The 23,739-nt window shown below is 42.4% G+C and overlaps 1 protein-coding gene across 1 annotated transcript in view; it reads left to right on the plus strand.

Annotated features, from left to right (window-relative positions):
• LOC148363704 (receptor-type tyrosine-protein phosphatase gamma-like) overlaps positions 1–23,739 on the plus strand; it is a 146,330-nt gene that overhangs the window by 77,799 nt on the left and 44,792 nt on the right. Inside the window, exons 4-8 of the mRNA XM_088337706.1 lie at positions 1,568–1,716; positions 8,653–8,748; positions 10,773–10,839; positions 14,201–14,358; positions 18,868–19,060. Of these exons, the coding sequence (XP_088193832.1) occupies positions 1,568–1,716; positions 8,653–8,748; positions 10,773–10,839; positions 14,201–14,358; positions 18,868–19,060 (663 nt within the window). The remainder of the gene's footprint in view (positions 1–1,567; positions 1,717–8,652; positions 8,749–10,772; positions 10,840–14,200; positions 14,359–18,867; positions 19,061–23,739) is intronic.

The raw sequence follows: 23,739 nt of genomic DNA on the forward strand, positions 1-23,739 counted from the left end.
ATGAAATTAAGCGCGCTCGCCCTACCCCCCCCCCCCCCCTCTTCATCCCGGTCCGCCGATTCATAATGGATGGCTAACAAGACAAATGTCCCCGTCATTCTGACAGGCGTGAATAATTTATGCCTACCTTGCAGTTTGTAAACCACAGATGAGCATTTCATCCGCACGCCGATCGCCTCAGTCGAAGAATCTGAGAAAGAGCTGTCTTTTCGTCCCTCTTTTGATCAACAACAGTGTTGCGTCCACAAATGAGATATTCTAAAAACAGAAACATTTGCAGAAAATCCAGGCTGAAAAAAATGATTTCATATGTGAGAACGACAAAGCTCATCAACTGAAAATGAATCGATCAATTTTGATCTCTCGCTCCATTACTCTTGACCTGACAATTTGTAATTGTTTATTTTCAAATTCCCAGTGTGTCATTTTTTACCACTAGATGGCACTGTGTTGTCTGGTGTGAGTGCCAATAGCACAGCATAGCAGTGAGACAAACATGGCGGCAACCTCTAGGTGTGGATTCCACCGTGCAAAGGAAATACACATTTCTCAACCTATGATTTTTTTTTATTAAAACTAACATTGTGGTGTCTTCAAATCAATGTCTTTTTTCACTAAATGATTTTTTTTACCACTAGGAGGCACAAAATATTATACCCTGCCAATTGCAAGCTATTTTTTACAGTTCTTAGCCTGTGACAACTTTTGAGGGCCTGTTTTGAAAAAGAAAAACGTCATGACCAAATCAGCTTCAAAAATCTTTAGCCAATAGTGACTGGTTCAAATGTGAATTGACACATTGGTTAGCCAAAAAAAATTCCCAGCATACATATGTACACATTTACTGAGCGTATTCAAATCAGAGCCAAAAGTCAAACGTGCACAACACCAATTGTGATCCATTTTTAAGCCTGATCATCACGCTCAAGTGTTCACAATCAATGATTGACTTCTGGATAGAGAAGTCAAACATTTGCAACTCTTTTACAGTGTCTAAAATTTGGCTAGAGTAAAATACACAGTTTTTAGGGCTGTAAACTGGTCGTCTCCAAATGGCCAACTTGGGAACGCCTAGACCTACCGTTAAGAAATTGCATAAAATAAAATGTTTAATTTTCCAGATTGTGATTGAATTTGACAAGGTACCAGGTAAGGCTTCAAGCTCTTGTCTCAGTTGTTTTCCAGCTAAGGTGCCCATGCTACATTCATCTGCTGACATTTGATTGCAAAAAATAAAAAAAATCAAGGGAGAATAAAAACCTTTTATTTCTCTGTGTTCCATCTCAGATTACTCAATGTTAATAGCAGGAATTACTATGTCTTGGATTGGGATTTCAGGCCGATTTGACAAAAACGGTAAGGGGTTGAGGTGCCCCTTGGTGACTGTTTAGAATTATATGTATGTATATTGGTTGATAAAAACTTACCACATTCTAGAATAAACTGTACAGTTCCAAAACGTAAAAGTCTTAGTCCGGCAAATACGACACGTCTCCGTAGCCGCGAAGGAATGTGGATTCAATCTGGAACATTTTGTGGATTTCAACGTCTGTATTTTTATATCTAGTGGCCATCTTTCTGAAAGAGGACTATTTTGTGAGAGGAGGCGGCCTACCGGGCAGATTCAAGGCAGAGAAGGTGGAGTTTCACTGGGGACCATCCAACGGCTCCGAAGGCTCCGAGCACAGCGTCGGGGGTCGACGGTACCCGGTAGAGGTAAAAATGCCCGCTCGTAAAACAAAATCCCCCCCAAAAAATCCTAATATGCAGCATTTCCTGTGGTGTGTCTTGGGCAAGTACAGTATGGTGGTGCCCTTCCCTCTCCAGCCAACATAATGTTGGGTCTAAAATGACCACTGAAGTGTGGGAGAGCTAAAAAATATTGGCTAAACGTAGAAGAAAATGCATCAGGCAAAGACCTACGTTTTTTTAGCCAGTTGCAACCGGGGAGATGAGATCTTTCCATACTCTCTTACTCAGTCTCGATCTTAATCTCAGCCATCCCCCGTCTGCATCGGTGTTTTATTGAAATCACAAGACATGGAAAAGTACTGGTATGTTGAGACAAAGAATAAAGACCACCCCCCCCTGGAAAAGTATCAACACCTTTAAACAAAGACAGAAAGACTATGATATGACATCAAACTGATTAGAAATACACGCCTTGTGCAAATACGTTTAAGCCTACTTTACACGTAGGTTTCCTCCCGCACAGTAAAAAAAATCATGACATGTTACAAAAACCTAAAGCAAAAATAAAACCGGATGGACATTAAGGACCCATTTTAGCTGGACTACCGTTGAAGGCTATAGGACATCAAAAGTTCTATTTTAGCTGGACTGAAACAGATGTCGCAGATCTAGGGTGCTATAGACTGCTGTAGATGTCAAAGATCCATGTAGCCAAGCTGTCATAGACAGCAATAGATGTTGAAGATGGAGTTTAGCTAGGCTGCCATGGACGCCAAAGATCCATTTTAGCTACACTGCTATTAGAGGTCAAAAATCCAGTTTAGCTAGTTTTATATGGTTGGCTACAGATGACAAAGACCTATTCAAGCTAGGATGTCATAGATGTCTATAGATCCAGATTAGCTAGGGTTCTATAGACTGCTATAGGCGTGAAAAATCAATGATTTTGATACTATAGACTACTTTAGCTAGGATGCTTTAGATGTCTACAAATAGAAACATACCATTTCATCAAATTATTTTTATACACTCAGAATTAAAGCAAACGATTGTATTACATATTTTTCTCAGAGACTAAATGAGATATTATGCTTTGGAAAACATCTTTTCCTTTTGCATGACATTAGTGTCAGGACCAGAACGGAAACAGGACCCAATTGCGTTACGTTTTTCACAAGTTTTATAAGAAGAAAGGAAAGAGTTGCACCCACGATCCGGTGATCACTCGGTGCGGGATGCAAGTCGCTCTGAACGCGGAAGTGGATCTTCCATGGCGAGCAATGGCGGCGTCGGGAACGGGAAAACGGGCCAGTAGGAGAGCAAAAACGTGGTCGGGTCGGAAACCAGTCATAAGCCAGGACGGGAGAGTAGACATAGTCGGGATCAAAAATGGGTCGTAACCCGGGACGGGAGAGCAGACGTGGTCGGGATAAAAAACGGGTTGACACCAGGGGACAGACGGGAGCAAAAACAGGACAGGCGGGAGTCAGGCTCGAAAAATTGCCTCGTATAAACAGAGGTTCACAGACGGACTGACAACAGAGGATTGACAGGACTGGGAGCCAATCAGATTCCAAGACATTTGGCGCCAAAGGAGCGGGCCCAGGTGATTCTCATCGGTAATCATGACGATTAGATAAATATTTTAATGAGAACACATACGATATAAAATATGCTGAAAAATACATGATTAGATATGACTTTTACACAATTTGAATGTACACAATGTTTTTCGAAATATATATATTTTTTAAAGGGGGGGGCACAAAGAGACACTGGGGACAAAACTCGCACAAAAACAGCCAAGATTATTTTTCTTTTAGTTTGGCCGAAAATAAATGCCCGATCGGCCTAGTGCGGCCTGTATGCAGGAGTTTGCCCACCCCTGGTCTATACGGAGCCAAGTCCAAAACGCTAGCCCTGATTTTTGTCTTTCAGGCTCAAGGATAAAAAGAACCCTAGTTCCTCTGCAATCTGTCTTGATAATAAAACTCCTTTAAATGAACAACTCGTGGAGGTAGGGAGGAGGATGTCTTTGAGGACGGAGGTGGGTCTTTGAGGACGAGGGGGGGTTGCATCACGAGACCCGGGGTGTGCACGTTTCCAGCCGCAAGTATCGCAGATAAAGATGCGTCCTTGATAAATGGGAATTTATTTCCCATCAACCTTTGCGGGCCGGGAAATGGAAAGCGCAAATCATCAGATGAATAACGACGATAACAAAGACGGGGGACGCTTTATCATTTTTTCTCTTTTTTGCAACCGTGTCCTGGAGTTATTTTGTTTGAAGAACAACATTGCACTCTAGTGAGGGGAGGCTGATTTTTTTTCCTTTTTTTTTTTTTTGCTTTCAGGAAAGGCAAAGATTATTGTTTCAATAATTGTATTTGCCTGCTTTCCGGATTTCCCCATAAAGTATCTGAAACCTGCAGCCGCTGCAAAATTCAGCACCTCATTGACTGCCATTGATGGCTGGAGACGTCAAACCACTGATTGAATATGAAAAATATGTAATATTAATCATTGCATTTTTGTTTTCCACCGGAAGATACTCTTGCTCTTACGATTTGATTATTCACAGTGGATATTTTAATTTTTGTTCCACCCTAAACAATAATGAAAAAAAAATCAAACGAGAAAATAAAATAAAAAGTCCAAAAAATTAATGATGAATTTTTTTAAATGGAAAAATGAATCTATCATCACACAATTGTGTCTAAGACGATTATGATATGTGCTTGCAACAATATTTTTATTTAATGTTGTTTTTGCAGTGAATGCTAGCTTAAATGTTTTATATTGTCTTGTCCTTATTTCTAAGACTAACCCTTATTGTCGATTGGTTACAGCCTTATTCCTTTGGGAGAGTAACGATCTCTGTATTTCTTGATCATCGCCAGCTTAATTTCCAGGGTTATCATGTTTTTGCTTCTCTTTAGAATCACAGTGATTACAATACAAAAATACAGTATTGTGCAGCCTGGTCATCGCTCCCTCCTCATGTTGAGGTTTTTGAGTTTTTCCTTGCCCTCATGTAGGTTTTAGATCAGGGGATGCTGTCACAATAGTCTGTGGTTTGCAATAATCTGTTGTCTCTGCAGCCCTTTGAGACTGCTTGTGATGAAGGGCGCAACAAATTAACAGGACTTGACTTCTCAAGGTTTCTTCATTTTCCTCATGTTGAGGTTTTTGAGTTTTTCCTTGCCCTCATGTAGGTTTTAGATCAGGGGATGGTGTCATAATAGTCTGCGGTTTGCAATCATCTGTGGTCCGTGCAGCCCTTTGAGACTCTTTGTGATTAAGGGCGTCAGAAATATACATGACTTAACTTGACCATTGGAAATTTGCGATGGTTCTGCAGAGAAATGTACGAGGAGACTGAAAGGCATTGTGGGAGGTCATTCAGCCACTCGCGCCACAACTTTTTCCTGATACCGTGACACAAAACAAGAACTGGAGACATTGATTTTATAATAAGTAATGTTGTCGTCGATGTGGTAGACGAGCATCGACGCCAGATCCCTGGGGTTCACTGCGCTTCCGTGCGTTCCCGTCCAAATCGGCAACGGCGGAAAGAGACGCAGAAGCCTGCCCTCAGATTTACAAAATGTCTGGAGTAGGTCATGGTCTGGTGACCTTCAGCCTGTCGATCCTTTAACAGTCCCTATACGCGGTTAGCATTTAGCCGGTTGGTCCCGTCTTCCGCACAAAAGATGGCGGCCGTGATCCGTAAGATCAAACTCAGAGCCTGGGGGCGTTCACAACAGACAATCCTGTTTTCCGTTTTCTTTTTTTCTTCTCAACCGCCTTCAGGGACGCGTTTTCTCGCTGTACAAATCAAATTCGTAATAATGCCAGCTACGTCCCCGCCAACGCTTCTGAAACGGAAAGGCCGCCGATTCCGCGCCACTCCATTATCCCTCTCGGCCTTTCACTCGGGTTCCTCGGATCGATCCTCCTCCGAAGGGAACGTTGACGGTCCCTTTGTACGGCGCTGCGTTTTCACTGGGTTGACGCTAGCTGCCGCAAAGTCTGACCTTCTACAAAATGGCTGCTTTTCATGTCAATTATGATATCTTAAATGCTGGCAGAAACATTTTCTCTGCGATGATGATTGAACCCTTAACAGCCTGTTTTGGATTTAAGACGCCTACAAAAACCATATACCGTATTTTCCGCACTATAAGGCGCACCGGGTTATAGGGCGCACCCCGAAAAAATAGTTTTTGGTCCTATATTTGACATACTTAAGACGCACCGGATTATAAGGCGCTACAATGGGAACGTCGACCAAACAGTCAGATAGTTCAGTCAAACTTATTACCCCCTTAACATTCCCAAAGCTTGCAAAGACGCAAATACGTGTCGAGAACACGTGCGGATGCGGTGTCCGTACGATGTCACTCAAATGCATCATTTCAAATATCATTCGGAAGGTTAAAGTCTTGGGATTCAAGAAATGCCAACCATTCCTTAGTGTCTATTTTCTTTTTCGCTCGCAACTTTACTGTGCATATGACAATAAACACTTGGAATTGAGTTTAATTCACTCAACTCATCACAGCAACATCAAGATCGTTCTAAAACAAGATACCAGGAAAATATAAAGCGGCATAGCTCCCCTAAGTTCTCACGTTCAATAATGATACGCAACCATGGTCTTCTTACAACCGTGAGTGTAGTAAATCCAGGAGAGTAAAATATTTACAAATACAGACTAATGAAACGTGTTTCTTTATGGCGTAGTTTAGCAAGCTTGCTATTCAGTCATCTTTTTCGGCCAATTGCAGGGTTTGTTTTGGCCCTCTAGCCTATCAGAGGCTCCGAACAACTTCAGCCAATTGCGATCAATTTGACTGATGATTGACACATCTTTTTCAGCCAATTGCAGGGTTTGTTTCGGCCCTCTATCCTATCCGAGGCTCCGAATAACTTTAGCCAATAGCGATCGATTCAAATGATGATTGACACATTGGTTAGCCAATGAAACGCCGGTATATAAATCCCAGCATACACCGCGGACTACTCCACGTTCGGAAGAAAATCGAGTCGGCGGCTGTTGCGTAAGTTGCGAGACCTTGCGATTTAATATTGAGCCATATATAAGGCGCACTGTATTATAAGGCGCATGGTCAGCTTTTGAAAAAAATTAAGACTTTTAGGTGCGCCTTATAGTGCGGAAAATACAGTACATTTGTTTATTGCACCAAAGCCGCTTGACTTTGTTCGGAATGCCTATTTCATCAATATTAAGAACATTATAAAATGCTCTCACTGAAATCTTTACACATGTATTCTTGGGGTTGCTTTGGACCCCGTTGTAAAAAAAATTAACACACTGTATAGTTAATACTATTAAAACGAGAAACAAAATCCGGCAGATATGTTATAATACCCCCAGTAATGTTCATAAAACCTTTTTATGTCACGGTTGCCCATTGCCCTCAATTGAGCCCTCACTTTTGGCGCCAGCTGCTGCTCCTTGCCTCTTTAAACTCAGTTTTCTCATTCACTCCTGGTCAGTCCGTCAACAAACCTCCGCACTTGCAAGACTTGCTTGTGTATCCGGTATCCAGTATCAATCCCACCTGTCTCGTCCTGTCCGGTATCTTGCTCCAGTCCCCAGTATCTGGTATTGATCCCGCCTGTCCTGCCTTGTCCGGTATCTTGCTCGTGTATCCGCTATTGATCCCATCTGTCCCATCCTGTCCAGTATCATGCTCCAGTACCCAGTATCAATCCCATCTGTCCCGTCCTATCCGGTATCTTACTCGTGTATCTAGTATCCGGTATCGATCCCGGCTGCCTAGAATTTTGTCCACTGATAAAAACAAAATTACCTTACGTTATTACTTTGAGTTCTTTGAGTTCTGATATGAATTACTAATCCCCAAAAAATTGAATTAATAAACCAGGCTGATTGAAATAGAAAACACAATTTTTTTAACATGGAGAATCAATGATAAAAAAAAAGAGAGAGGGGGGCGGGGATGATGGGATTTTTCGACCGCTGAAACTCTGGAAGTTACTAGCACAAAAAGAAAGCTGCTATAATACTAGTCGATTTGGGGATATAATATTATAATATTAACCCTAAAAAATTCCAATCTCAACAACAACACAAAAATCAGGTAGTCAAGACCTCCATTGGTTACACAATTTCTTCAGATCAGTTGTATAAGATACCTTCTGTTCCAGATGTGTCCTGTGCAAAGGTTGATACAAAATTGATTTTTCTCCACAATATCCCCCCCTTTGAAGATGATTTAAAATCATCAATTTAAGTATTTTTCAAGCGTCCCTGTCCAATGAAGTCTTCAATGCTGGTGGAACAAGACAAACGAGGAGACTTACAAAATGCAAATAGTGAAATATTTGGCCAAAAAGCTGGAAGTTTGTAAAGCTTGTAAGCTATTGGCGAGAAATGACGTCTGATGTAAGCCACGCAGAGTGACTTTTGGCGTCACTGCAATGACTTTAAAAGGTTCCGTTGATTGGTAGAAAGGTAATATATAATGTGGGAATTCTTGTCAGCAACACCAAATTTGGACAATTTTAGAGTCCAAAACATTCAGTTCCCTACATTTACTCAGGACTGTTATGTAACACATTGCCGTTTCCAGATGTTTCCTGCAAAGTTGACAATATTCTCCATGATATGCAATCCGAGATCTATACAAAGGTCTTTTTGGCGAGTTCTCCAAATTGTTATCGAATTTTGCAATCCTTGAGAAACATCCGTCAAGCGTTAATATCCGTCAACGAGTGGCACGAGCGCCACGGCCACCCGTGTCTTTGAGTGAATGACGGCTCATCTTGTTGAGTGATTGTGACATAAGCTACAACTACCCATCGGAAGTCGTGTCCTATACTTAGCTCGTATTTGACGTCGTAACGGGCGATAGGAACTCAGAAATGCATTTTTTGGTCTACAAACTGTTTTGTGTTTTTTTTGTGCAGATGCAAATCTACTTGTACAACTCGGACGACTTCGACAGCCTGAGTGCGGCGCTTAACCAGAAGAGAATCATCGCCGCAATGGCCGTTTTCCTTCAGGTTGGACTCCTTTCTTGGTTTTTGTTTTCATAAACTGTTGCGGTCAGTTATCAAGTTATAGTCAATTGGGAAAAAAAATGCAAAACAATTAGTTTCAATGGAAAATGTCACAATTTCTGCTCATTTTAAGTAGCATTTTTCCTATTTTACTAGAAAATAAGGTTACAATATAATCTACAAAAATTGTACAAGACTGGATGCGTCTGATCATTTTAAATAACAAACTTCCCATTTTACTAATGAATGAAAACTTTGAATGAATGAAAACTTTATTTCGAACATTAAAATAAAAACAGAACAAAAACAATAATTCAACAACAAAATAATGTTACATAATATGTTCGAAAAGGGGTAGTAAGAAGCAAATGCTTTTATTCCATACCCCTCCGTCTTCCATATTAAATACGCCAATGATAATAACAACAATTGTAATAATAGTAATAATAACAGTTATGATATAACAATAGCAACAATAACAACAAAGTAAACTAGACGCACTATTCCCAATCTCTCGTATCACTCATACCCCATTTTCTTCATCTCTGTATTCCGCCAGGAATGTTTTTTGTATTTACATTTCTGAATAGTTGGACATTGTTTGACCTCATCTTGTAAATTGTTCCAAAGTTTGACTCCACACACAGATACACACATACTTTTGCTGGTGGTTCTCACCTTTGGGATTTTGAATTTACTACAGCCCCTTAAATTATAACTTTCCTCTTTCTGAGTGAATAATTTTTGGATGTTTTCTGGCACCATGTTTTTGTTGACCTTAAATAGCAGCTGTGAAGTGAAACATTATACTGAATCATCCAATTTTAATACTTTGGACTGCAGGAATAAAATATGAGTATGATCTCGATATCCTACCCTGTGTATGGTTCTAATTGCACGTTTTTGGAGGAGAAAAAGGGGCTGTAGTCAACTTTTATAATTATTAAACTATATGGTAAGTATGGCAGAACTAGAGAACAATATAATAAATACAATGCATTATATTTAAAAATTAATTTGGCTTTATTAATGATTGAAATGCTTTTAGATACCTTAGTTTGTATGTGTCTTATGTGTGTTTTCCAGTTTAATTTATTGTCTATTATGACCCCTAAAAACTTAATTTCTGATACAGCGTCTATTGCAGCACCATCCATTTTTACTTCTAAAACTTGATTTGCCTTGCGATGACCAAAGAATTTTACTTTGATTTTATTTAAATTTAAAGATAATTTATTTATATCCATCCATACTTGTAGGTTAATTAGTTCACGATTAATACAGTTTACCAAATCAATATAGTTATCATTTGAATAGAAAATGTTAGTGTCATCTGCAATATTACTATTTTCAATAGTTTTGAAACATTAAAAATATCGTTAATATATAAATGAAATAACTTTGGACCCAGGATAGAACCCTGTGGTTCTCCACAACAGATGTCCAAGTATTCAGATGACAACTCTCCCATTTTCGCAAAAGATTGCATTTTAAAAAATGTTGTAAAACTGCAAAAGTAAGAAAAAACACTTTCAATTAAATGTAAAATTGTGGAGGTCTGACGCACCTCCCGCCACCAGAGGGCGCCTCATCGGCTTGTAATCGGGACAGGTGTGTCCGCACCTCTTCCGAATTAGCATGACCCTTCATAAAGACATTTTCGACAGCACTCGGTGTCGGCTGATTTTCATTTTCCACCTTTGTGTTCCACCATCACCTATTTCCAGTCCATCTGGTTTTCTTTGTTTTTGCTTTTTTTTTTTTGTATTTGACCAATTGATTGTGACTTTACTTTGATGATTTTGTCAATGAATGCAAGCACCTTGCAATACTTCCTGTGTTTGGGTCCACCAGAAAATATGGCGAATTCCAAAATCACAGCAAAGTATCATATTTCCCATTTTATCAGAAAAAAAACTACCAAAAACTGCTGGAATTCCAAATTCCAATGGGAGACCATGTGTCAAGTTTTTCTAGGACGAGCTCATGAATCCATTTTGAAGCATTCCATTTTGGTTGCGTTTCAGGTGGGAGGAAAAGACAACTCTGCCGTGTCTCCCATCATTCAGGGCCTGAAAGGCGTGGTCCATCACGGTGAGTTCCCGCTTCCTTTTGGCTTTTCATATCGGATGGTACCCTGAAGGTCAGCCCCCTAAGAAACATGCCCTGACATTTGAAACTCTTTCACAATAAACGATGGGCAGTAAACTATTAACTTAACCAAAACCCCACTAAACACCAACCCCCAACAATAACCCCCTAAATCTAACTCCTAACCCCCTCACCCTAAACCCCTAAAGCACCGACCAGAACCCTTAACACTAACACCCAAAATCTAACTTTCAACCCCCAAAACCCTAGACCCTTAACCATAACCACCATAAATCAAACCCTTATTCCCTTTTCCTACCCCTAAATCCAACTCCTAATCTCCCCACCCAAACCCCTAAAGCACCAACCAGAACCCTTAACACTAACCCCCAAAATTTAACTTTTAACCCCCAAAACCTCAGACCCTGCCTACCGACCTACCTACCTACCTACCTACCTACCTACCTACCTACCTACCTACCTAGGTCATATCCCTCAAGAGGGGTGTCCGACAGCAAGACAAACACATACAATAACAAAGAAATTAAAAAATGGAAAAAAATAGCAGAATAAAAAAAAAAACACACACAACATTTTTTGGACCATGGCCAACCCAATTGCCCAAACAGCCAAACAAGTTACGCACCTCAGCACCTAAGTTGGTCATGCTTTCGTCCCTCCAGATGAAATGGGACACCAGAAAGCAGCCATGTCACTCGGGTCAGGGTGACACAACACACACTTTTGTTCAACAGCAAGGCCCGACAGCTTTCACTGGTTTACCCCTGCCGCATCATACGGGTGCCCAACCCATCCTTAAAAACGCGTCCACAATCCCACTATCCTTTCACAACAACTCTCCGCTCCTTTCTATCACCAACAAGAGCTCTAGCTTCCATTACATTGAGACCTCTTTCCTGCAGTGCACTCATAACACCATCCATCCACGTCAATGGCGGCCTTCCTCTTGGTCTCCTTCCATTGACTTTGCTCTGTAGATCCTCTTCAACATTCGCTCCTTATCCATCCTCTCCATGTGTCCAAACCAACCGAGTACTCTCTTATCAACACGCTTGCTCAGTTCCACGACTACTCCAGTTCTGTCTCTCACAATGTCATTTCTCAAGCTATCCAATCTTGTCACTTCTAACATAGTCCTCAAACACTTCATCTCAAAAACATTCAATTTCCTTCTCAAATCTGCGTTCAGGCTCCAAGTCTCTGCACCATACAACACAATTGGCACAATCAGACTCTCATACAGTCCCCTCTTAACATCCATACTCATACTCTTGTTGTTTATCACTCTCCTCAGAGCACCCAAAACCTTGCTTCCTTGATTGACTCTGTGCTATACCTCGCACTCCATTCCACCAACTGCAGCCACATCACAACCCAAGTACCTAAAGCTTTCAGCTTCTCCCAGCACCTGTCCATGCAAACTGATTTCTAACGTCATGCCCACTCCATCACGTGAACACTTTGTCACCTTACTCTTCCCAACATTGACACATAACTTACGCCTATCACATACTCTTTCAAACTCCGTTACCAACCTTCTCAATGTTTCTTCAATCTACCCTGTGGTGAGGGGGCCCTCTCCTTGTGAGAGGTAGGAGAATTCTCCCACCATGGTTCACTATGTGTCGTAAGAGGCAACTAAAGTGGAGGGAGCGAGGGGACTGGGGATCCTCTTCTCTCTATCTCTACTCCCTAAGAGACAGCAAGAGACCCTCAACCATAACCACCATAAATCAAACCCTTAACCCCAATTCCTCCCCCCTAAATCCAACTACTAATCCCTTCACCCTAAACCCCAAACCCCTAAAGCACCAACCAGAACCCTTAACACTAACCCCCGAAAACTAACTTTCAACCCCCAGACCCCTAACCCTTACCCATAACCACCATAAATCAAATCCTTAGCCCCTACTCCTACCCCTTAAATCCAACTCCTAATCTCCTCACCCTGAAACCCCCACTCTAACCCTTTAAAAGACAGTGCGTAACATTTAGTGCCTCCTAGTGGTGGAAAAAAACCTTAATTCAGTTAAAAAAAAGATTGATTTGAATACCAGTCAAAAATATATGAACTATTATCCCCATGTTATTGTTTTTATAAATATTCAAAGGTTGAGATATTTATGTTTCTTTTACATAGCAGAATCTGTACCTCGGAGTTGCTACCATGTCTGTCTGGCAACTTGCTGTTACGCTGTGCTCATTTGGCACTGGTTGTAGTTTGCATTAGACAATACAGTGCCATCTAGTGGTCAAACATAACACAATATACCTTCAAGCCAAAACCCTAACCCCTTGAATCTAACCTTTAACCGCTAAAGCGGTCATGGCTGTAACCCTTAACCAAAAACTCTCATTGTCAACCTATAAGTATAGCCTTTCCAAATCCAAGTCTTACTCTTAACCCTCAGCCAAAGCGCAAACCCTAAACCCTAACGGATAATCAATAATGAATAACGAAGATAGAACAATAACCCTTAATCCCCCCCCCCACACCCTATAGGGCCCTAACCCTTTAACCCTAACCACCCTAGGTCTATCCCTTTACCGCTAATCTCTACCTTTAAGCCCCAACGATAAGCCCTAAAACGCCCAGGACCCTAAACCTTACTCTTAACCAAACCACCCATAATCCAACCCTTAACCCACAACCTTAACCTCCCACATTTAACCCTTAACCGAAAACTCTCATCGTCAACCAATGAGCATAGCCACCCCAAATCTAACTCTTACTTTAACCCTTACCCAAAGCGCAAACCCTAAACCCCCAACTCCAAGCCCTAAACCCTAACTCTTCAAGGCCCTAACCCTTTAACCCTAACCACCCTAGGTCTATCCCTTTACTGCTAATCTCTACCTTTAAGCCCCAACGATAAGCCCTAAAACGCCCAGGACCCTAAACCTTACTCTTAACCAAACCACCCAAAATCTAACCCTTAACCCACAACCTTAACCTCCCACATTTAACCCTTAACCGAAAACTCTCATCGTCAACCAATGAGCATAGCCACCCCAATTCTAACTCTTACTCTTAACCCTTACCCAAAGCGCAAACCCTAAACCCCCAACTCCAAGCCCTAAACCCTAACTCTTCAAGGCCCTAACCCTTTAACCCTAAACACCCTAGGTCTATCCCTTTACCGCTAATCTCTACCTTTAAGCCCTAAAATTTAACCCCCAAGACCCTAACCCTTACTCTTAACCAAACCACCCTAAATCCAACCCTTAACCTAACCCCAAAGCATTAGCCCCCTTTTTAGCTCAAACCCTTTTCCTAAACCCAAAACGAAATCCCAGTCTTTCCAAAAACTCAGATGGAAGCTCTTGTTTTTTGGCGTTCTAGAAAAAGAGACCCACTTGGAACCTTTCGTCCTGCGAGATTTGCTCCCGGCATCGCTAGGCAGCTACTACCGCTACACGGGCTCTCTGACCACGCCCCCTTGCAGTCAAGTGGTGGAGTGGATGGTCTTCAGCCGGCCCCTTTACGTCTCCTACAAACAGGTGCTTGCTTCTTTTTACTGTTTTTTTCTTGTTATTATTGTTTTTTATCGCTCGTCAGATTGCGCTCAATGCATTATATTTTTAGGAATGAGCAATTGAAAGACTTCATATGGAATAAGAAGCTTTTATGAAGAATCAATATTTTCTTTTCAGTTCTTTTCTGTCCCAATTGGATAGAAATGACATGGATCCTCATTTCTGTATCGTTGCAAAAAACATCGGCCTGGGAGAAAAAACTAAAATAATAATCCTGAGTTGTGTAGAGAAATTGCTTTAAGTTATATTTATTTCGATCCGAATCAATTGGGTGGTTAGCAATTCGGCCGGTAGGTGGTGCTCACGGTTTCTCACCTGAAATCCATTCGACATAGCCTCATATGAAGGAATAAATATGCTACACATGTTTAAATTTTAGCTTTTGATTTCGATTTTTCACTTAATCGTTATGGATAATGATGAATCTGTCACGGTTGCCATGGCGCCCAATTGGCCCTGCCCGTGTGGTGCCAGCTGTGGCTCATTGACAGATTGGCTTTCCTTCTATTTAAGCTCAGTGTTCTCACTCTTCCTTTGTTAGTCGTTAACGAACCTCTGCCCCTCAAGACGTGGTCCTGTTTCCTGTTGGCATTTCCTGTCCGGTATTGTTCCCGTTTATTTTTGTCCTGTTTAATATCGATTTCAAGTTTCGTTCCCGTCTGGTTTCTCCAGTTTATTTTCAATATCCTGTTATGATATCAATCCTGTTTGTCCGGTTCTCTTCGATATCTGCTTAGGCAATTGGCATCGATCTCTTTGGCCTCTGGCTACCTGTCATTCCAAGCCTGACTGCTGCCTAACATGCATGACTCCCCATTTTCCGTCAAATAAAAGGCTTGCGTGAGTAATGTCACGCGTTTGGGTCCTGATCCTGTTCCGGTTCTTAACAGGATCAGTCCAGTAGTAAACAAATAAATAAATAAATAATACACGTGATTTGATTCGAACAAACTGTTTTATTTACGTGACAAGGGAAACTGAATCACACAAATGCCTAAAAGGACAGTGTAGACACAAGCCCTCGCAGTCCTAGAAAACAGGTAGGATTAATCTAATTACTGTTCCGTGAAACCGGTTAAGATAAACAACCAGAAAGTATTTTCATAGCGTGTCCAAAATTGTATATAATTTGCCCTACACCAAACTGTTTGTTGTGAAACCTTTTCCTGCCTATCTTTGGGTCTGACGAAGCATCACGTGGAGGGGAATGAAAAAAAAAAACCTTGCCTCAGAAAAGTCTCTCTATTCCTTTTGTGGAATTCCTCCTGCCTTTTTCAGCCAAGAATAGTAAAAAGGAGAAACAGGTTTTCAAGCCGATAAGACGAGCCCGTGGCTTTGGGCTTTCTCGGACGCCATTGTCCCCAGGCAGACTATAGAAAATTAAATATGTTCTAATTACAGTGAGGTAGTGAGGAGACACAAGCAAGTTGCACTAGGACCACTAATACCTCTAGAGAAAAGCTAAAGCTCATTGACAGATTGGCTTTCCGTCTATTTAAACTTAGTGCTCCCACTCTTTCTTTGTCAGTCCGTCAACAAACCTCTGCCCCGCAAGATGTGGGTTTTGACTCAGTCCTGTTTCCTTTTGGCATTTCCTGTCCGGTATTGTTCCCGTTTATTTTTGTCCTGTTTAATATCGGTTTCCAGTTTCGTTCCTGTCTATTTTTGTCCTGTCCATTACTCTCTACAGTTTTGGTTCCTGTCTAGTTTGTCCTGTTTTATTTCGATATCCTGTTTCGTTATCAATCCTGTCTGTCCCGTCCTGACCCCATCTGTCCGATATCAACTCGGGCAATTGGTATTGATCTCGTCGGCCTCTGGCTTCCTATCATTTCACGCCAGACTGCCGCCTAACGTGCATGACTCCCCAATTTCCCGTAAAATAAAAGGCTTGTGTGAGAAACGTCACGCGTTTGGGTCCTGATCCTGTTCCAGTTCATGACATTAATATTATCGTATTGGGATTATGTTACTGATTACATTTTTTAACGGGTAATCAATAACTGCATGGATTACGTTTTTAAAGTGATCCCCCCAATCCTATTTTTTTATATATTTTGTCATTTTTGGTTCGACAACTATCTGCTTGATAAACCAGAACAAAGAGGCTCTGTTGTACAATATAGCAAACGGGACCAAAAAATCAATGGCAGTTCCTGATCTCTGGCCAAGGTTGACCTTTTCCCAAGAACGCTTTTTCCTTTTTTCCTTTTCAGGCCGTCTCTATTTTTTGTTTTGTTTTCTGGATTCTTTTGCCGTTATGCTTTTGGATGCTCGGCAAAGTAGGTCAGCCCAAGTGACAGTCGTCGCTTTGAGGCGCCATCAATGCCGGAATTCTTACGCAAGCCGCGAACGCCTCGCTTCTCCACGGAGGATTGTCACGCTTTCCTGCTTTCTTTCTTGTTTCCTTCCTTGCCCTTCCCACCAAGCTGTAGACACACAAATAAGATCATAGAAAAGGAAGTATCGACAGAAACCAAATCTGTATCGAATGGCGGACAGGAACAGAACAAGGAAGTTTACTAAGAACTTCTCATTTGAAAGGCATCAAAGCTCCAACGATACCGGCTCGACAATGCACCCTTGCTACATCGTGTTCAAACACACGCTAGCTCTTACTGAACAAAACATGAAAGTGGACTATGCAAAATAAGGTGGAATACCAACTGGTTCCGATAGAACAAAACACGAAAGTAAGAGGACGCCTGGTACATAATCACGACTGGTTGTTGTTCGAACCATTGCGCATCGTTCGAACAAAAACCAGCTGTAACATGAAAGGGAGACGATAAAAGGAACGGAACAAGAGCGCTGTGACGTTTAGACCCTGAAATAGAATGCAGGCACACAAAAACATGAAAGAAAGACCATAAAGGATATGTTGGGACAATCTCACTAACTTAAGAAAACACAACCAGCTCTAACAGAACAAAACATGGAAGAAAACAATGCAAGCGACATTTCCACATGTGGACGGAGCAACGAGAGTGGGAGGACCAGAAAACTGTGAAATATAGTGCGACACATTTATTTATTAGCAGTAACTGAACAAACCATGAAAGGAAAGATAACACAAAATATGGACACTTGCTATCTGTAAGTGAACATAAAAATGAAAGAAATAATGCCAATTATGTTTTGTTGGTACTATACTAACTATGACTATATGTATGTATAATTTTTGTAGTATTTCTATCGCCTTTTTACTTATTCGAATGAAGAAAAATGTAGTAATTTGTCGTATTTCTGTTATGGAATTTTATATATATATATATAGAGAGAGAGAGAGAGAGAGAGAGAGAGAGAGAGAGAGAGAGAGAGAGAGAGAGAGAGAGAGAGAGAGAGAGAGAGAGAGAGAGAGAGAGAGAGAGAGAGAGAGAGAGAGAGAGAGAGAGAGAGACGGATTAGAACCCTCGGAGGGGCCAGATAGGGCCCGCGGGGCCATCTTTTTGACACCCGTGGCCTAATTGGTCAGATAGACTCCCCAAGCGTAAGAAGCTTTATCGGTCGCACGATCGTTTGCACAACTCTTGCCGTCGCTCGTTTTCACGATCGATAAAGTTTTAATTGCGGCCCTTCGACAAATTAGCTCAGCGCCGCCGGCCGCTTCGCCATAATTAGCCGAGCGGTTCCGGGATCGATTCCCAGCCAGAAGATTCCACTCTACCATCGTCTTCTGGCGGTTCCGGCAAACTCAACTTATACTGTATCGGGGGGGGGTCTGGAACCTGAGGCCCGGGGTACAATTGCAGCCCCCGGGATCAGCGTTTGAGGGCCCTGCCTTCGTATGCAAGTTAAAGGGGCCGCTTATGCGATTTTCCCACTAGATGTCGCCGAAAACGAAAAAGGGTAAATACATCGACTCAGTGACCAATAAAAGAATACTGAAAGAAAAAAGAAATGACAAAAAAGTTCAACTCGAAAAAAAAGGGGGAACGAAAGAGGGTAAAATGAAGAGAAAGATAAAACTGCATTATTTTCGCAATTTGTCTATTTTCTCTGATTCTCTCATTTGTTTCCTGTCCTCCATTTTCTTTTTCTCCTTTTAGCTTTTTCTCCCCTAATTTTTTTTCTTCCCGTTTTCCTTTTCCCCTCTTTTTCTTATTTCTTCTTCCCTATTTTTTATTCTTTCTTTTTTCCCTTCTTTTTTTTTAGAAATTCGGTATCATAAATAAAAAGGCTTCTTTTTTTGCTGACTATTGCTCTCTGTAGTTTGTAGTGTTCCTGGGTCGCAGTACACATGACGGCCACATCTCGTGGATGAATTTAAAACACTTTCCCTTTAAGAAGAGCCGTTATTTTCCTCTATGTAACAAACGCTCTCGATGCTAGCTTCAGCAATGAGTCTTGGGCGCAATGGACAAGATCACAACATGGTGTTTGAACCCTTTAGTCGTCCTATAACATGCCTGACAAAAAACAAGGGCAAATAGAACGGTCTAACGAAGGACCCCTTTGTTTTTGCGCTCGTAGTTAGAATCGTTCTACTCCATCTTCACCACGGAGCAGCAAGACCACGTCAAGTCGGTGGAATATCTTCGCAGCAACTTCCGACCCGTCCAGAATTTGGACGGACGTCCCGTCTTCAAGTCGGACGTCCGGGACGCTTGGGTGCCCGATGTACCGCACGCCTGGAGCGGACCGCACGGGACGGAATCTGCTAGAGGTAGGCGGGGCTTCTTTCTTATTTGGGGGTAGACGGGGCTTGTTGGTTATTCACAGGTAGGCGGGGTCTCTTTGTGATTCGGAGGAAGGCGGGGCTTATTTATTATAAACAGTAGGCGGGGCCTCTTTCTTTTTCAGGGGGTAGGCGGAGCTTGTTTGTTATTCAAGGTTTAGTGGGACTTCTTGTTTATTCAGAGAAGGCGGGGCTTATTTCTTATTCATAGGTAGGCAGGGTCTCTTTGTGATTCGGAGGAAGGCGGGGCTTATTTGTTATTAACAGTAGGCGGGCCCTCTTTCTTAGTCAGGGGTAGGCGGGGCTTGTTTGTTATTCAAGGTTTAGTGGGACTTCTTTTTTATTCAGAGAAGGCGGGGCTTATTTCTTATTCATAGGTAGGCGTGGTCTCTTTGTGATTCGGAGGAAGGCGGGGCCTGTTTGTTATTAACAGGTAGGCGGGGGTCTCTTTCTTATTCACAGGCAGGCAGGGCTTTTTATCTTTTTTTTATCAACAATAGAACCAATAGGATTCAGTGAAATAATGGAAGTAGTAGTGCCTACTGTTTCCTTCTCTAGCCACTCACCATTACCATTTGGCCGCACAAGTCGCTAGCTGCTAGCTGCTGGCGGCTATCATTAGAGGCTTCATGTAATGTAATTTTTGGACTACAAGCGACTCTGGTCATGTCATTTCAAACCTGTGGCTTATACAGAGACGTGGCTAATATATAAATTTTTTCCTTTTATTTTTTTTTTTAGCACTGTGCCTTTTTCCCTGTGTGTGTATTTTTGAGTAAAACGTTCAAAACTCTTTGTGTTTAGCGCCTTGCTTTGTCAATATTTGATGTTTAGATGTGGTCACATGGGGCTTATAGTCAGGTGCATCTCATCGTCTGGAATTTACAGTCAATAAAGCTTTTATTAGCCTTTTAAGTAGCCGCTCCCGCTAGCTGCTGAAGTTAACCACTTACATCCGCTTTGACCAACTCCGTCTCTTAGCTCTTTTCAGCTGCTCTGGGTGCATCTAGTTGGTCTTTTGGTGTCGCTAGCGGGGATTACCAGCAGTTTTTATGTCCTGTCAGTGTCTGAAATTCATTTAGGTGACAAGATATGGAATCGGGCCTAATGGGCCACTTTTTCCACATTGTTCTTCTCTAGCCACTCAATATTAGCCACTCGGATGCAGGATGCAGCTTGTTATCGTTTGCTGTTAGTTCCGATATTCAGGGCCCCGACGCAAAGCCCTTGACCCTTAGATCGGGCCCACTAAAGGTTTTATTTCAGCCCGCGTGACAACACTGAGGGAAGCACAAGAGATAAATAAGCTGTACTTCTTTTTTTCTTTCTCTTTATCCCTCTCTCCCGTTCCCTTTCTTTCTTTCTCTTTCTTAAACGCTTTCTCTACCTTTCTCTTTCTTAAATGGTCCCTCTCCCTTTCTTTTTCTTTCTTTCTTTCTCTCTCTATCTTTTCTATTTTCTCACTCTCTTCGTCTCTCTTTTTTCTCTTTCTTGGTTTTACTCTTTCCTTTTCACTCTCTTTTTTTCTTTCTTGCTTTATTTGTATCTCTCTCTCTCATTTTTACCTCTTTTTTCTCTCACTCTCTTTTTTCTTTCTTTGTTTCTCTTTCCTTTTTCATTTTCTTTTTTTTCTTTGTTTTTTTTCTCTTTCTGATTTTCTTTGTATCTTTAATTCATTCTTCTGCCCCATGGAAATGAAGCATGCTCCGTCCATGAGTTTTCAACCTTTTTCTACAGTTTCCTTCTCCAGCCATTCCATTTAGCGACTTGGCCACCGGCTAAGGCTCGCCGCTATGGTTATCGTTAGCTGCTTCGCGTAAACAAAGTTTGGTCTGTCTGTCGGTTTTCCAGCTTTTCCACTGTTTCCTTCTTTAGCCACTCAAAATATCCACTCGGTTGCCGACTACAGGCTCATTGTTGTGCAAAACACGCCTAAAAATAGTAGTTCATATTAAAAAAACATTCCAAACATGGTGTTTATTCTCCAAAAAACATTAATGTCTCCATTTTTGACCCTGCAAACTGGCCTGTGCGTCTTATTTGTTGACTCTTCCTCTTTCGTGATGGTTTTTTTTCTTCCTCCATCTCGATGTTGTGGCCGGTGAGCACAAAGGCGTGCGGTCCGACCCGCAATCAAGAGGGGGTCATACATCAGCGCTCGCTCTACGGCTTCTCGCTTATCGGTGATGAAAAGCCAAAGAGGATCTCTTCATCAAGCTGCCAGACGCGGCTCCCACCGTCCCAACCGCGTTAGTTGCTTTTCACCAACAAAACGTGTCTCCTCACTCTACGTCAACAACTTTGCACCGTTCCCAGAGCAATTTGGGAGAAAATCAAATCATCAAGTTTTTTGCTGGGGTCCAATTTAAAATCCGAAGATGTTTTGCAGACTGGATCAGGACCCAAACGCGTGACGTTCTCACACAAGCCTTTTATTTTACAGGAAATGAGGAGCCATGCACGTTAGACAGCGGTCTGGCGTGGAAAGACAGGAAGCCAGAGACCAACGAGATTGATTCCAAATGCCCGAGTTGTCAGCAGACAAATATGGTCGGTACCGGACAGGATGGGACAGACAGACAGGATAGATAATGAAACAGGATGTCGAAAATAAACAGGACGAACAAGACAGGAACGAAAACTGGAGGGAATAATAACCAGGACAGAAATAGGCGGGAATTAAACTGGAAATCAATATTAAACAGGACAAAAATAAACGGGAAAAATACCGAATTGGAAATACCAACAGGAAAACAGGACCGAGTCTGAACCCACCTCTTGCGGGGCAGAGGTTTGTTGACAGAGTGACAAAGGAAAAATGAGAGCACTGAGCTTAAAAAGACGAAAAGCCAATCTGTTAATGAGCCGTAGCTGGCGCCACACAGGCGGGGCCAAATGGGCACCATGACAACCGTGACACAGACAATGAGCTGCGTTATTTTTTTGCTACGTTTCAATAAACAGAGATGCGTCTGAAACGGTGCTTCTCAATTATTTTCTGCCCCCCAAGGAAGAAGAAAACCTCTCACCCCTTGACTAAAAATGTACAAATTATTTTTAGCTTATAATCGATTGAAGAAGTTGATCCTTTCTCTAAACTTGTCTGGCCTTTTTTAATCAGACACACACTCTCGGATTTATGGAGTTTTCTTTACTAGTGATTTACATATGAAAGTTGACTGGAACACAAAACAAGGATAAAAAAAATAAAACTAAGAAAGAAAGTTGGAATCTTAACTGGCATTATTTAGATAGAAAAATAACGCTGGCTTCATTATTACTGTAGTTAAGGCAACTGGGCGATTGACTTCAGATAGAATTCCCCCATAAAGTCACCAATCGATACCGAGATGGACTTTGGTCTTGTTCGACAAAGGCCGGAGACCCGGGATGTGGTGTGTTGTAGCCATGATTTGGTGAAGGTGGCTGGAGGCTTCCTTTGAGGTCTGACTGACTGGGTCCCTCTGGCTTGGCTGCTGGCCCGGTCAGGTTTGGACGCTGGCTAAACTTGCACACTTGCTTGCCACGTCAGCACTTTTAGTTTGTTAAGCTAGACCTTTTGTGAGACAGACCTCTTGTCCGCTCGCTGGCTGCTTTCAAACTGTTTTGTCCCTAGCTTGTTGGAGGAGACGGGTGGAGGAGCCTCTCCCACTGCTCTGGCCGACCCCTAGGGGGAGCAATAATTGTCAACAATATTAGGAAAGAACGTAGCTTTGGCATTGGCTGGGACCAAATCGCAGTTGAGGTCGTTTGGTCTCTGGCCCATCAGAGGGAGATTAAGTTAGGGTCTATCATCCTCCAAAATCTTAACTTGTCTGTAGTCATGCTTCGTCACATTTCCTCATTCTGACTTTAGGGAGGTACTTTATTCCCATTTCTGTCCACCTCTTGTCACGGTCGCCATGGCGACCAGTCTGCCGCGCCCCCGAACTCAAGCTGAAGCAGATCAGCTGATTGCTGGTCTGCTACTTAAGGCTGGGTTGTGGGTTTGGCGGGTGCTGGCTCATTATATATACACATTCCCCGGTCTGCTATGCCTTGTCCTGTTTTAGTTTTTTAAAACATTTTCCGTCTGTTATGCCCTGTCCTGTTGAGTTCGTGCCGGAGGAACTCTTCACCGTTCTGTTCTGATTGTAAGAATGTTTTTGTTTGTCTTGTCCCTGACTTTTGGACAACTTTTATTTTGTTAAATAAAACTTATGGATCGTCACGCAATTGAGTTCTCCCTTCCTGCCTCCTGCCTCCGTTCTGGTCCGATCACTCCTTCCACTCCATTCCGCCTCGTGACAGAATGAGCCAGCCAACATTTGAACTCAGCGAACGATCCCTGCGCGATTTGGGGAGAGCTGGAGGACGCCGTTTGGCAAGCAGAAGTAACCTTCCCTGCCCGTTCGAACCACGGCCCCGCCCGTCGTGGCCATTGCTGTGCCTCGAATGGGATCCCAGGAAGAATTGACGCCTGCCTGTTCGACTCTCATTCTTGCCTGCCCGACTCCCGTGCCGATTGCCTGCTATTCCGTCTCCCCTGCGTGCCAGTCTGACTCCGACTCCGCTGCCCGTCGGGCCGACTCCGACTCCGCTGCCCGCCGGGCCGACTCCGACTCCGCTGCCCGCCGGGCCGACTCCGACTCCGCTGCCTACCAGTCCGACTCCGCTGCCTGCCAGTC

The sequence above is a fragment of the Urocampus carinirostris genome, chromosome 6, assembly GCF_059441175.1.
Source record: "Urocampus carinirostris isolate Australia breed hairy pipefish chromosome 6, RoL_Ucar_1.0, whole genome shotgun sequence".
Lineage (NCBI taxonomy): Eukaryota > Metazoa > Chordata > Actinopteri > Syngnathiformes > Syngnathidae > Urocampus > Urocampus carinirostris.